The sequence below is a fragment of the Seriola lalandi genome, unplaced genomic scaffold, assembly GCF_002814215.2.
Source record: "Seriola lalandi dorsalis isolate HSWRI2012SDOR001 ecotype SW California unplaced genomic scaffold, Sedor1 jcf7180002054971, whole genome shotgun sequence".
Classification (NCBI taxonomy): domain Eukaryota; kingdom Metazoa; phylum Chordata; class Actinopteri; order Carangiformes; family Carangidae; genus Seriola; species Seriola lalandi.
In genome coordinates, this window is record NW_019525522.1 from 215,701 (window position 1) to 231,308 (window position 15,608).

Sequence of the window (15,608 nt, forward strand, 5' to 3'; positions counted from 1 at the left end):
AATTTTGGAATCATTTTTATTGATAAATCATTTTATCACTATCACTAATTAGTACTGTTATTTTCCAGTGTGTGTCGCTGCTTGTACTAAACTGATGTTTTTTCTTCTAGAGTGTATATGTGTATTTCACTGTGTTGTATATGTCAGACTTCTATTGCACCATCAGGATGAATAGAAATTCATTGTATTCTTCACAGTAAAAGCACTTTTTGATCCTTTCTGTAAAGGTCCCATATAGTGTAAAATGAATTTACCGTGTGTTTGTTGATTATGAAGCAGCTCTAGGTTCGATATTAATACTCTTAAAGTATCGAAGCGCTCAGTCCACAGAGAAATGTACGCAGCCTGTATTCAGTAACTGAGCCTTAAAACGAGCCATCAGGACACAGTCACCACACTCAGCTATTTTTTCTTCTCATTTTAACTTTATTAACAACACAACATTAAGCGGCCATCTGAGTTAGCAGCTACAAGACAGAAAAATTTGAAGATGTAAAACTAGGTTGAGATGGTTTTTCATACTTAAAACCACAAACGCATCTTCTTATGGCTCAACACTTGAAATAAAACACCGGGAAAGTATAGGATCATATAGGATCTTTAATTAGATTACTGCTCAACCAAAAGCAGGCATGATTGTGGAAAGTGCTATGTTTGTGCAGTTATGAACAATGATTCATCTGACATTTCTCTAGATGCTCACAGTCCCATCACAAAACTTCCAAACTGGTGTGTGTGTGTGTGTGTGTGTGTGTGTGTGTGTGTGTGTGTGTGTGTGTGTGTGTGTGTGTGTGTGTATCATGTCAGCACAGCAGCAGCAGATACAGTCGGCCTCAGTAACTGTGTCTCTCCCTCACCGTCCTGTAGATTTCTTCCAGGAGCTGGACTCGGTGATGGAGCCGCTGAGTCAGCAGAGCAGCATGACTGAGCTGGTCCTATACATCAGGCAGGGACTGCACTGGCTCCGCATAGAGGCTCACCTGCTGTAGAGATGGGACAGGAGACAAAATTAAACAAAACAAAAAAAACAAAAAAAAAAGAAAAAGAAATGGGCCTGGGAGCTAGAACTGGGATAACAAGTGAGAGGAGACTCAGGATGATGCTTCAATTCCCTGTGGGATCTTTCAAATGAAACCAAACATCCAACGATAATGTAATGACATAGACTGGGTGGATAAATTGGACTGAAATTCACCTGCAGCTTGAACTGAACAGTAACTAAGTTTGGGAGTTTCAGCTGTGAATCACAGAATACAAATTAGCATATTCAAAATTTGGCTGATTCTGTCTTTTGGAGAGAATAATACATCAGAGCAGGTAGCTTAGATTCCTATGGGGACAATAGATGTTACAAACTCCCTGTCTCCCTGAGTAGAAATAAGAACCAGATAGGAAAAAGGAAATAGCACTTTTACTAAGACAGGATCATTTTAAAAAAAGATATGTGAGAGGCTGATGTGATTAAGGTAGGAAAGGAGCTCAACAGAGGCTCATCTCCTCCTGCAGTGGCCTAGAAACGTGTCTGTGATTGGGACTACAATTAAAGCCTCTGGCTGATATCGATCCAAGTGGAAAAGTACTGGTCCAATCCATTAGATAAGAACCACCCTGGTAAAGGAGAGAGGCTCAGGTACAACCACGAGAGCTGAATTAATGGAGGCTGAAGTTAGTCCTCTGCTTCTCAGTCAGTCCATCTTCAGTCTTTAGTGATGGATCCTCCGAAATGAACTCTGGCAAACAGAAGCCAGAACCCGCCTCTGTTCTGCATCTTTTTCTATTTTCGTTCAAATGACTTACACATGCACAGGCATCTACAGGAAATGTACTGATGCAATCCAGGAGGGATAATCCAGAACAGCTGGTCTTTGGCATTTTGAAGAGTAAACATATTAACATATCAGCACAAGTACAGTTACAATGATAAAGAAGTCACATTTGCTATTTAAACAGATACATCAGTTGTGCATCTTCTTCTGTTGTATTTCTGACAGAGTAGCTCCTAAAAGCTCACTTCCTGTAACTGAAAGAAATCTAATTTCAAACTGAAATCTGGGACTGGTCTGATTAAGACATTCTTAGCGCTTCCATCAGTAAACACAAGTGTCACCAAATCGCCCAGAAATTAGATTTGAAGTTACAGTTTGAGGATTTGCTTCCTAAATCTGGATTATTTTCTGGTCAACCACAAGAAACCAGTTCATCCAGGTTTATTTATTTGCCCTCATCTGAGTATTACAAGGTCTAGTTACTGTTTGAGAACTTTCCATATTATACTGATATGATTATTGGTACCAATACCAAAACAATATATAAAGAAGTTGTTCTGCAAAACCGTTTTTTGCATTTAACAAAAGAAGCGAAAGTTCTCAGATATCTATACGCAGTCATACATATAGACTTTTTCATAAATAAAAAGGGTTAGGATTAATAAAAGCTTACTGTCCATTTTTTTTAATTGAAATTTTCAATATGGACAAATCTATCACAGCCCCAAAAATATTGAGACTTGGTACCTAGCCCTCTGGTTAAAGGCAGTGACACTAACGTTTTTAAATGTTAACATTGTTTAAATACATCTGTGATCACAGTTATCAGGATATCTTTTGTTTATCCATTTGCGATCAAGAAACTCCCACTATATGTGACCTGCATCAGTGGTTTGTTTAAGCAGAGGCTTTCAAATCTCAGAGCGCCTCGGTACAATTGAATCAAGATAACTTCAACATTAAGATGTGTCTAACCAGAGTGAGGATTACAAGACCTGGTCAAGCTGCAGTGCAGGGAGTTAATAGCCCAGCAGAACAAGCACTCAATTCACCGGTACTACAAATGAGGGCTTTTTCCCATCAAATAAAGCATTTGTCTGGTTCTTCTCTTACTGGTTATGGGCTTTTGTGAAATCCCACTCAGCTCTAGTTCCCATAGTAACCCACCCACTAAGGTGTCAAACACTTACAGGGGGAAAAACTACAAGATTCAGTATGATTTGGCTCTAATTGAGCTCCCACCCATGTGGAAATCAAGTAAACAGGGTGAAAATCTCACAGCAGCTTTTCTGCTCTGATGTAAAAAAAATCTGCGACTTTGTACAGCACTTAATGAGATCAAATCATCTGCTGGATATCCTGTAGTCGTTTCCCGACATTTGTCGTGTTGTGTTGTTAGTGTGTATACGTGTACAGCTAATTGTCAGGTCTATTTAAATCATTACCTGACTGGACAATAATGATGTTTGTGTATCATAATGTACAGACTGTGACTCCTGAAAACAGTGTTTGTTTTTGTTTTTTAGCGTCTTGTGAATGATTCAATGTGAATGGATGAGTAAGTGAAACAAGAAAATAGGGTATCTATATATATGTGTGTGTGTGTGTGTGTGAGAGAGAGAGAGAGAGAGAGAGAGAGAAAGAGTGTATAAGAGCGTGTATGTGTGTGTGTGTGTCCATGCGCAGGCTATGGCTGCATTTACACAGCACCAAACATAATCTGATTTTTAACTCTTTGTGGCACATGAAATCAAAAGGAGACTACACTGTTCCCATGTGGTTTCTCTTCTCTTTTCACGTGGGCTATAAAGCCTTAAAATCTGGATTTTTTTTCTTCATGGTCTCTGTAAATCCAGCTCATCAAGCATGAGTTTTTAAGTTTTGGATCATTTGACCATCGCTGAATGTGTATGGAAGACAATGCGGATGTGAAAAATAATTTTCACTTTGACAAAAAAAAAGAAACTCAAGTGCCTCTATTTGTGTCCAGTGGGAATTGCTCTATTTATTTAAGAACAAAGAATGAATCTAAATGATTTTCCATACCATATTGGTATAAATATGAGATTGTTTTTCGTAAAATCAAATGTTTCCATAAGCTTTTTACTGGCGTTTATGACGACACCAGGGTTTGGCTTTAAGAAAAATGTGTGATTTAACGTGTCAAATTTGCATAAGTTGCTGTTTCTTTTCTCTCTTGATGATTTGAAAGTATGGGTTTGTCTGAAATGCCTGAAAAACTACAACCATCGCATGCAATAAATGATAGCTTCAGACCAAGAACTACTTGTGTCCATTTTGAAAAAAAAAAAACAGAAAAACAATGTATTTCTTGTCGCATAGTCATTTGCAGTGTGAATGTTCTACATCACCTGAAAGTACAGAGCCGCTTTAAATGCACAACACTAAAGATAACAGTCTGATGGAGGTAAAACATTCAAGAATATCATGGTACTTAAAACCTTAAAGGAACAGTTCGATACTCTTTCTTGCTGAGAGTTAGATGACAACATCGATACCACTCTCATGTTTGTGTGCTAAACATGAAGCTAGAACCAATAGCTGGTTAGCTTAGCTTAGCACAAAGACTGGAAACAGGGGAATCAGCTAGCCTGGCTCTGTCTGAAGGTAACAAAGCCCATCTACTCGCACCTCTAATGTTAACCAAATAACACATTATATCTAGTTTGTTAAAGGTTATTTTCAGGTAATAAGGAACTTAGATAATAGCTGCTACGTTAGCTGTTAACTGAGTCACGGTAGTCCTGTGAACCGTCACATGATTAGTTACTTTATGGACACCGGAAGAAGTTTACAGGACTGTCATGATAGCAGGTGGATCTCATAGTGAATATGAGAATCTAGGAGAGGGACAGACTGAAAAACAACATGCTGATCTGAGCTCTCAGCTTGTGTTTGCTGTCTGTAGCTGCTTTGTAGCTAGTTGAGCTGAAGCAGCTGTTGCTTCTTGAGATAACCTGTGTTTTTTGAATATGCTAGCAAGTAGTACGGACCTTTCATTATTCTTGCTCAGTTGCTTTGCACATTGAGTCAAGAAATATTTTATATTTCAATCATGTTTCTGTCCTCCTGAAAAAAAAAGCTAATTAAAATTGTGACGCATCCCAAAGCTTGGTCATTTTTTGGCCATATCACCCAACCTTAGTTTATGGAATATGTACAAAAGCCAAACTGTAAACGCAACATGTTGTTGTTTTATGGAGGTGACTATGGCACTGGTGTAGTAGCCTCACAGTACACTTCGGTTTTTGTACAATTAGAAAGAAAAAAAACACATGGTATAACATCAGATTGGGATTAGACTGTGGCTTTCTGAGGTGTCATGGTCAGATCAGGCTTCCAGTTTTGGAGGAGGAAATTTAGGTTTGTTTCTAGTTCCATAATTAATTTGTTTCATAGTGCATCATCGCATTTAAAATCACCATGTTGATACAATGAGAAAGGCTGCTGAACTGAATTTGTTGTCAAGAGATGCGCTCCAGTAGCCACCAAATCCATGCACAATAAAAAAGCAAAACAACACATGAAAGCAGCCCATGAACCACAATATTTAAAAAAAATAACTAGCATATGTCCCAAACACGCTCCCAAGACAGCAGACAAAAACAGTGCAGACATTTAAAATTACATAGGAAAAGACAGTGGCAGTTAATTAAACCTGTGAACTTTTAGACCTATAAATCACACTTATGAAATTCATTTATCATTCATTGTAGCTTTGGAAATGTCAAATAGTAAGTGGACAAAATTTAGTTACCTCTGGGGGAGCTCAGGTCTCTTTCGGGGGAGTTAAGCGCCCCTCTGGCTGCCCCCTAATTTGAACACTATATAACGTGTTTAATAGCGAGCTGTAGAGGTGCTGCTGAGTGGATTTTCTTTTTGCCATCCTAGCTGTGGCCCCCTGTTTCCAGTCTTTTTAGCTAAGCTAAGCTAACCGCCCATGCACTGGCTGTAGCTTCATATTCATCACACAGACATGAGTGGTAACAATCAGCAAGAAAGTAAACAAGCATATTTCCAGAAAATGTCAAAGTGTTCCTTTAAAATGGACTCTGAAATGGTTCTTCATCTGAAAGCGTAAAGATGTTAACTAGTTTGACAAAAATGCCTTTTAACGTTATTTTATTTGTTTTTTTCTCTTTTTCTTTTTTTGATTTGAGGTCATGAAGCCAAAATAAGCCCCAATGAGCCAATGAAGTTCTCCAACAGCCAACAAACGAAACCCACAATCTGTTTCTGTTAGACCTCAGTCATTACAAGTCCGTAATTGATCCAAAGTGTTGCTCAGTCCAATTCAATGATGTTTGGTGTTGTTTTGTTTAATGGTGAAACAGTGATGTTACTGTATGGTTATTGTTAATTTCACACAATGGTCCTTATTTTGATTATATGCAGCGGTACGATATACATAATTATACAATAATATGCTGTACAAAGTCTAAAGCATTGCATTGGTGACATCATTGGAAACACCTCACTATGTTACATGTCACATGATGGCTATGGTAAATGTTGAATTCATGCAACAGTTCATTTATATGCAATGTCAATATGTCAGTATATTCTGAAACATTTTGGAGACAGACTGCCTCAGCATGGCCTTTTATTCTGCTGACATCTTATTGAATATCCCATTAGCTCCTGTTACATTATCACAGTTGTCAACTTGTTTATCAAAGACAGCAGTGACAGAGCATCAACGTCGCTGCTGTTGTGATCACAATAGAGAGCGAAACAGACTGATTTAGTCTTTGACGACAGATGGTAACAAGCTGATAATACATTGATAATCTTTCCAGGACTGATGAGTGTCTCTAATATTTGTTTGCATTTCACAAAATCACAGATACCTTAGGAAACTGCCAAAACTGCCTCATATACTAAATGAACTAGCAGTATTTACAAGCATAATAGGATTTTTTTTCTTCTCAAATTCCTGTAATCTACCACAGTGCTGCTTTTATTTTGGGTTTCTTCCATTTCATTGTCCTCAGTTGTACTGTGGGAGCCATGCAACAGTGTTAGAAACAAGAAAGAGCTCGAAAGAGCTCGAAAGAGCTAATTTAGCTTTTAAATTATTTGTTGAGATCACCAGAAATAGACATTATTATCCTCTCGCACTGGTCAGTTCAAGAAAATAACTGCTAACATGTTGTATCATGTTTCCTAATTGATGCCTAATTACTCAGCAGTAACCATCATAAGTCCTTTTCAAGTTATTCCATCAGTAAAATAACCTAATATGGGACAATTCATATCCTCAGCTGTAACAGAAAACACTTCTTAGGCAAATAAGTTCCACAACCAGCTCAGTGTGTGACTGTGTTCATTTACACTTACAGGAATAATTTGACATTTTGGGGAAACGCATACAGTATAACCTTTTTTTTCTGAGCATGAGATGGGAATATCAACATCACTCTCATGTCTGTGTGTTAAGTAAAATGATAGAAGTGGGAGGCAATTAGCATAGTTTAGCATAGATACAAGGAAGCAGAGGGAAACAAATACTGTCCAAAATTAAAAAAAAATACACATAGCACCTCTGAAGCTCACAAATTAAAATGTCGTAATATTTTGATCCATACACTAACCAAAACAATTAATAGCTCCAGCACCTAACTTTGCCTAAAGCCACAGATTATCATTCTTGCACTGTTGTTGTTTGTGTACAGTTGAAATCAGTAAGTGTTATTTAGTGAGCTTTAGAGCTGAATATTTGAACTCTGGAGAGAGGCAGGCTGGCTGTTTCCCCCTGAACCTATGCTAAGCTAGGCTAATCACCCCCTCACTCTAGCTTTATATTTCATGCACAGAGTGGTATCAATCCTTTCATCTCTCAGAAAGAAAGCAATTAAGCATTATTCTTTTCCTTTACATCATCTGCGTTGTTTTGTAGATGATATAAAGTTCATGTATTAGGGAAATGTAGTATGGAACATAACAAGCTGGTGATACAGAGGTAAAATTGCTACTAAGTATTTAATCAATAGCTAATTAGCGAGTCATTCAAAAAGAGCTTATTTGTCATTAAATAGCCTGTTCCTTTCAATTTTATAGTAAATAAGAAACTTTAAAAAAGCAGCAGTTAATATTCCCTTTGAGACTTTGATAGCTTCGTGGTCCAATGTGCCATTCATTTGTAAATCCTCCTGAGACACAAATCACAAGGGGATTCAAAATGACCCAAATAAAATCAACCTGTAATGTTGATTTTTAGCACTTTCATGTTTTCAGTCACTCTGTTTGCTGCAGTGGTGATGAACACGTAGCAGTTTTTAAACGAAGCACTTGGTCACCATCAGTGGCTGTTAGCGTTTGATTTTCTTAAAACCTTTAATCATAAACCCATTTTCATTACAGTATGACCTGTCTGCACTTCCTTTAGCTTTATTTGTGCAACACACCAGACAGTATTCTTAGTGATGCACTACTTTGGTTCATGTATTTATACAACAGGATCATTAATGTTAAAATAGACAGCCCCTTTAAAGTGTTGGGTATCTCACTATGGTGAAATTTGCTAATGAAGAGCCAGACATTGGCAGTAACACAGTGCCTCTGATCCAGCCCGACCAATCTCTGTGTGTGGATCTGATGTACATCACTGGCTAAAGGCAACAGTGTAAAGATTTCTACAAAACGACATCTGAGGACACATCTGTCCAAACATGGATTGCATTGTATTTTTAAATGTGTTGCACAACTTCAGCTGTTTCTTCTGTTTCTATCAGTGCTATCTTTTGGCCTTTTATATGGTTCTTTTTATAATGAAGTTGTTCTATGTGATGATCAGAAGTTGTGATGCAGTTCCATTGTTTTTAAATATTTAATGTCTCTAAAATATGGATTAAAATCTGTTTGAACCAGTGATCCTGCTGTTCTCAGTCTTATTTCTGTCTTTTGAAAATGAAATATTTCATATGGTATGGCTATTTTAAAGGTCTCATATTGTATAAAAGTAGATGTCTATGTCTTTTTTTTTTTATTATAAAAGCAGGTCTAGGTTCTATATTAATACTGTGAAAGTATCAAAGCCTCAGTCCACAGAGAAATGCACACAGCCTGTATTCAGAAACTGAACCTTAAAACCAGCCGTCAGGACTTCTGTAACTTTGTGATGTCACAACAGAGCAGTCACCACCCTCAGCCATGCTGCCCAACCTTGCAGGATTTGGTTTCTCTGAGTGAAAAGAACAGAAAACAGTCAGCCAATAAGAGGAGAGGCTCAGAGCCTCCTCTCTTCTGATTGACCGACCTGTTGTTACTAGAGCTCCAGAGAGAAACAGAGAGGAGAGGTAAAATTATATTGAGATGGTTTTTGGTTCTTAAAACCACAAATATATCTTCTTATGGATCAACACAACACCAGAAAAGACTATACATTGCATTATGGAGTTTCTTATTAAATAGAGGCAACAAGAGAAAGCTAAAAGAAGTATCCAGAGTATTAAAACCATAATATAAACATTCATTGAATATAGCTGTGCATTAGAATTCAAGTCAGAATAAGAAGAAGGCTGTGTGTGTTGAATGTTAGAGAGAGATGGACTTCAGAGTGTGTGAGAGAAACAAGAAGATGAAGACAGAGTGCTGAAGTTAAAAGTAAAGTGTACATTTTCTGGTAGACATAAATCCCATCAAATTAAGCATTTCCGTAATGAGTAAGGGGGTGGAAAGCCTATTTGCAGACCTTGAGACATGTTTGGCTATGTGTATGTATGTGTCCTTGGTGTTGAGCCAACACTCTGACAGCTTAGATTTATAGGTTTAATTGCCATAGGTAACCATGCAGTCAAACAAGCTCTCAGAGATATGGTTCAGCATCACACACACTCAACACACATGTACACATGTACAAAGAGACCAAAATGTGCACACACATATTGTAGCAATAAGTGTCCATAAGGCCCCAAAGGGAAATCTGACCTGAGTAGATTCTAAAACTAAAGATGAATCCATGAAAACACATAACTTAAGATGAAGAGGATGATGACTTTCACATATCACTCTAAACTGCTCCACAGCTCAACCAAAACACATTGGGTTTATTCTTTGTGCTTTGATTGACTTTTACATGCGGACTGGCACTTTGATCAAGACTGCCACTGTGAGTTTTCCCATGGTTGAGCCCAACACTCACAGTTTTCAAGGTGTAAAAGGCACATTATCTATTCCCATGTTGTATTCTTACAGAGTATCTGAATAAAAACTCTGCTTTGAGCCTTTAAATAAAAGCATCAATGGGTTTTGATTGAGGAGAAGAGAGTTGATTTTAAATGAATATGTATTTAAATAGAATGCAGACTTTTTTTTTTAAAGTGTCCAGATTCAGAATTGTAACTTGTGAAAGTGCAACAGATAGTAATAAGGGGAGAGGTGTACTTTGAAATAAATGACACCATTTTTACAGAAGTAAGAAGCCGATTCTGAATGTGAACAGACCGTGTTTTGATAACATCAAAGGCTGATACAACCTGGCTACATCAGCTGCTGAGAATCTATCAAATGCAAGAAAATGGTTTATATTATGGCAGCATCATCTCATCATGCCCATTGTGAGCTTGGTTGCGCTCAAGGCCCACCACCTCTGAATACCTGCTACCTCATAAAGGATAAGTAGGCAGATAATGGGATGGACAGATGGCTGATACATTCATAGTGTCTCATCTTAAGCATAAAATAAAAATTAATCACATTATGCACACCAGTAATTGTCCATTTTTCTTGCTGATGCCGGCTACAGGTTTGGGTATCTGTGTAGCAACTAAAAAGTTCCACGTTTCCTGATATGACAAGAGGGCATAGCTCAAGGCTTTTCTAATAGATCAATGATAAACAAAAACCAATGACCACAGATTAGTCATCGAACTAATGTGTTTTGTTAGTGGTGCTATAGTACTGTAGTTTTTTATTATTACAGAAGCAGCCAACACATCTAAAATCTTGACTTTGCTGATGATAACCTTTTAATCTCATTTTCCAAATGGTAGCCTGTTATTGCTTTAATTGACATTTGACTGAAAATGCATTTTACTCCATTTTGAAAACCACAGGTTTCCCTCACTAGCTCCCACCAAAGAGTTGATTACAGCCATTCAACTTCATTAAAAGAAACCCACTCAGTCAATTAATTCCCTCCGTCTCAATGTGCAGTGGCAATTTTAATAGATTGCCCCTCCCTTCATTCTTTACCACGTTTAAAAGTGATTTTGTTGAAACGGGAAGCTTTCTGTTCAGCTCTGCGACTCACAGTTCCAGAGGCACTAACGAGGGAAGAGCTCGTCAGCTCTAATTGAATGACTCCTGATTAAACTGGTTTCACACTGACAGGCAGCATATCACATCTTGTCCGACTTCTAATCGTCTGTTTCCTCGATGCTCTACGTGCTCGGGAGATACAGATGTCTACATTGTGGGTCAGAGGAGACACGAAAGCTCAGAAGCAAAGTAGATTTTAAAAAAAAAAAAAAAAGATAAAACTGAAAGACACAATATCCTGTTAATGGATGTGCTGAATTTCACTCTTGATGTCAGACTGACCAAGTGTTGCTCAGGTTGATTTAAAGAGTCTGTGCACCTACACAGGTGTTTTCACTTATTAAGGCTGATTAGACTTCTGCTCAGACTGAGGCCAGATCGAGCTATGCTGGGAATTGTGATAAATCACCAAACTATATACTAATAGGAATGGTAATGTGAAGGTGTCGTGCCCTAACAACTGTAATAAAACTAACAGGAGAATCAGGGAAATGTCCATCAAGCTCAGTCTGCACAAGCACACACAGTCCTGAGGTCTGTGTGTCTAGTTAACGGTCCAATTAGGCAACATACCAAAAGTGAAAACACCTGTGTGTGTGTGTGTGTGTGTGTAGGGCCTTTATAAATGGAGGGTTTCCGTTTTAATGCTCTGCTGTCTTTGTGCTACAATTAGCATTTATGTATTAACAAAAAAATCATATGACTATTTATAAAAGCCATTGCCAAAAGAGAATTATCACCTGACTTTGATCCACTCAGCTCTACAGACCGTAATATCTTACTTTTCTGTTTTTCTTCACTCTCACCGTTCTCATCAGGATTGTCTCTAAGAAAACACCAACTGCATGCCTCATGTCTGGGGTCCAAAACTAATGGAAAGAGAGTATGGTTGCAAATAATTTAAATACCAGATTGAAAAAGCTTCTCAAAGCAGTACAGTAACATACTGTTTACAAGTGTTTTTTTGTTTTTTGTTCTTTGTGTTTTTGTCAAGTAAAAAAGTAGCTTCAAATTAACTCTTGTAATGTGTCACATGTTAAAAAAAAGTACTAGATTACTTGATAAAATACATCCTGATTGACAGGTGATGTGAACCTCTTGGAGAAGCTAACATTTCTGTTAGCCCTATAAATCAATCTCTCATTTTTTTTCTGTTTCCACACAAAAGGTAACAGCACAGATATATTAATAAACACAATGTAAGTATATACACCTGGCTAATCCTTAACAACACATTAGCATTTAATAGCAGCATTGAGTTGGATCACCTTCTATTTTTTCCAAACCTTGCTAATGTTAAGATGCTAATGTTAGTTACAGTTACACAGTTGTATTGTCCTTTTTATATTGCCATGTGTGTGTGGATTAAACAAACAAGATATAAAGGAAATCTGTGAGGTTATGAGGTGCTAAAGCTGTTTCCACCTGATTCATATTTTTCTGCTAATTCACCCCCTGGTGCTAGCTATTTAGTATACATGAAAATGGTAGCCTATTGATTTCTTTTCTGGAAAGAAAGCAAATAAGTGAATTTCCCAAAATGGAAAATTCACTTATTTTTTGTTTTATTTATCATTATGATAATAATTTCTATAATTATAATAGTATCCATTTGGGACTACATCCTTCATCCTTCAAGTGTTAACGATAAAGATTATATATTTCATGCTATATTCTAAAGTAAATAATAACATAAGTAGGTAAGGTCACATGATTTATTGCCTTTTAATGCCATGTGCAACAAAATGAAGCATGTCTGTTTAGTACAGCAGTAATGAGACTATATTGCAGACATTAATAACACTGGCAGAACAGCTTCTAAAGGTAAAATATAGCATAATGTCAGAATCATGTTAAGGTGTTGTATGATTTTATCTTCAATACTCAATCATTTATTTTGTCAGATACCTCATCATACTGTGGACTAATGCACCGCCCACCCAGTGCCTGTTTAAAAACCCCACACTTGATTTTTTCTATATCAGCCATGACGCTGTAGAATAGGTCACAGTGGCTTTTATTGTTCCAATTATATTCACACTGAAATGCAGAGTGTAATTGTGTCTTAGTCCATTATTGTGAAATAAAGTTTCTTGAGTGTAAATCTACTATAGCTTTCCTCCGAGTCTCTACAGTGTAAAATTAGCCAGATAAAACACTGTAAGCAGCTTAGTAGCCTCAAAAGAAGACAGCCTGGTCTATGAAATTAATTTGGGTGTTGAAGAGCAGAAAATACTTTAAAACCACTTCTTCAAGTCCTTGGGAGGCAGAGGACAGTACAGTTTGTTTACTATTCCTGTATTCACACACAGTAAACACACACTTACACACACACTTGAGACAAACTCCAATGATGATGCAGCTGAGCAAAGCAGTTTTTTTACACACATACACACACTCTCCCTCTGTCTAATGTAATTGTGTATGTCGCCAACGTTAACAGAAAGGCAGTGTGACCTGCCAGAATATGAGCCCATAGCAGTAATGTGATTACTGGCATATGAAACATAATGATAGACGATGTGAGTGAGACAAAGTCAGAGTGGATTGGAGAGAAAGAGCAGGTAAGATGGAGTGACAAAAAGAAAGGGCAGCAGCACAGAAACAGGGGGGGGAAACAGCAGGTAAACAGTAATGTAATTGCCATTAGATCAATTTGATCGTGGTCAGAGATCCCTGCTTGTGATGATAAATATTGATTTGATAAAACCACTGAGGCAGAAATATGAGCTGACATGAATACAGGCAGAGTAGAGGAGAGTGGTTACAGCTGCGCTGACTCACACTCACTTTGAAAACACGAACATGAGACTGAGGCTGGTGGGGGGCTGCTGAGCTGCCCACGGGAAAGGCACCAACCCCCGAAATGTTCCAGGAGTGGTAACTTAAAGCTGCAAATATTAATATAGTTATATTTTCATGATGTGTGTGTAATCCTCCTTTCTTCCTTGTGTTTTAGCATCTTTCAGCCCATTGTTTTGGTTTCAGACTCCCCAACTTTTCATTTTTTCTCTCTCACTGCTTTCATGAACAAATAAACTGAAAATCCAGTGTACACTACCTGCCCACAAACTAATGAGTTAGCTACTACTCAGCGTTCCTGGAGCCTGAAACAAGAGTGAATATTGATTGGCCTTGCATTCAAGTGGCCAGCAACATTAACTTAAACCTGCCCTCTGATGTTTTCAGTAACCCTTTAATTTACAGGCCGTTAAATATGTAGTAATTACGTGGTAATGACGATGGGATGGGCGACAACAATGTAGACATGCTGACGGTTAAGACTTGGTATTACCTGCTAACAGCCTGTCTTCACAATGCATTAAGGGATATCAATGATATAGATATTAATGGTAGCATATATAGAAACAACCCTCCTGTCTTACCCTGTATGTGGGATATACTACTTACTATAACAATTCCCTTATAATTACCAACCAACCCTCTTTATTCTGCCTCAATTTTACTTAATAATTATCCTACATTTTACGGTAATTCCCAGTAATTATACTGCTACAACTTGGCATTTTTCTGACTTTATTTGACTATTATTTCTTGGCAATTTCTTCACATTACTACAGAATTACTGCTTAATTACTACATAATTAACTGCCTGTAAATTAAAGGGTTTCCATGTTTTCTTGTGAACAAACAGAAGTTATGTTTACATTCAGTGTTTTGTACCAACACTGTTTGAATTCCCGAGTTGTAAGAGATGTGTTAAATGCATTTCCTCCCTAATGCAACATTATCACAACAACTTTTTGATATATAATAGGTGGCTAAGAGTCAGATGCTGCTTCTGTCCACATTTGCATTCAATGCGATCATTCAATGCCCATTTTAATGATACAGTTACAACTAGAATGTAAAGAAATGTAAAATTGCAACTCTCGGGTCTAATCTGAATATTGATATGTGCAAAGGACAGAGGCGAGAGGGAACTGGAATGAAATGGGGAGAGGAAATTATTAGAAAAGGTGAAAGAGGTAATGGAGAGATGTCAAGTGCTTCCCTGGTCTTGGGGAAATTTTGACTTTTCATTTGTAGCATACAGACTTCACTTCAACCCGACTTCTACACATCGCTCTGCATGATTGCTTGGAAATTGAAACCTGAAAAAAAAAAAAAAAAAAAAAAAAAAAAGAAAAAAAAATTTCAAAAGCATGAGACTGAATTCATTCTTTATTTCAAAATGCAATTACAAGGCTTTTAACCGTTTGCGTTGCCCAGACAGATTGACTCTGTGGAATCGAGCACAAATTAGCGGATGTTCAGTTTGGTCCAAATTCTTCCAGAGCCAGAGAGCAGGCGTATGCATCCTCTGCTCCAGAGGAGAGAAACGACAGAGGGGAGGAAGGAGAAAAACCCACCCAATAGACTGTTGAGGTCCCTGAGGAGCTCCCTCACTACTCTGCAGCTTTACACTTCTGCTGTGGGTGAGCACAAAAGGTATTACAACAGAGCGGTGGGGAGTGTGGACAGGCGGTAAAGTATGCAGAGTTTCTTCAGATCATACAGGAATTCAGACGAACACACCAGAGTGTGGAAAAAAAAAAA

The 15,608-nt window shown here is 37.7% G+C and overlaps 1 protein-coding gene across 1 annotated transcript in view; it reads left to right on the forward strand.

Annotated features, from left to right (window-relative positions):
* aff2 (AF4/FMR2 family, member 2) overlaps positions 1-8,658 on the forward strand; it is a 155,527-nt gene extending 146,869 nt beyond the window's left edge. Inside the window, exon 25 of the mRNA XM_087170998.1 lies at positions 868-8,658. Coding sequence (XP_087027124.1) covers positions 868-989 — 122 coding nt within the window. The 3' untranslated portion in view covers positions 990-8,658. The remainder of the gene's footprint in view (positions 1-867) is intronic.
* Positions 8,659-15,608: the final 6,950 nt, after the last annotated feature.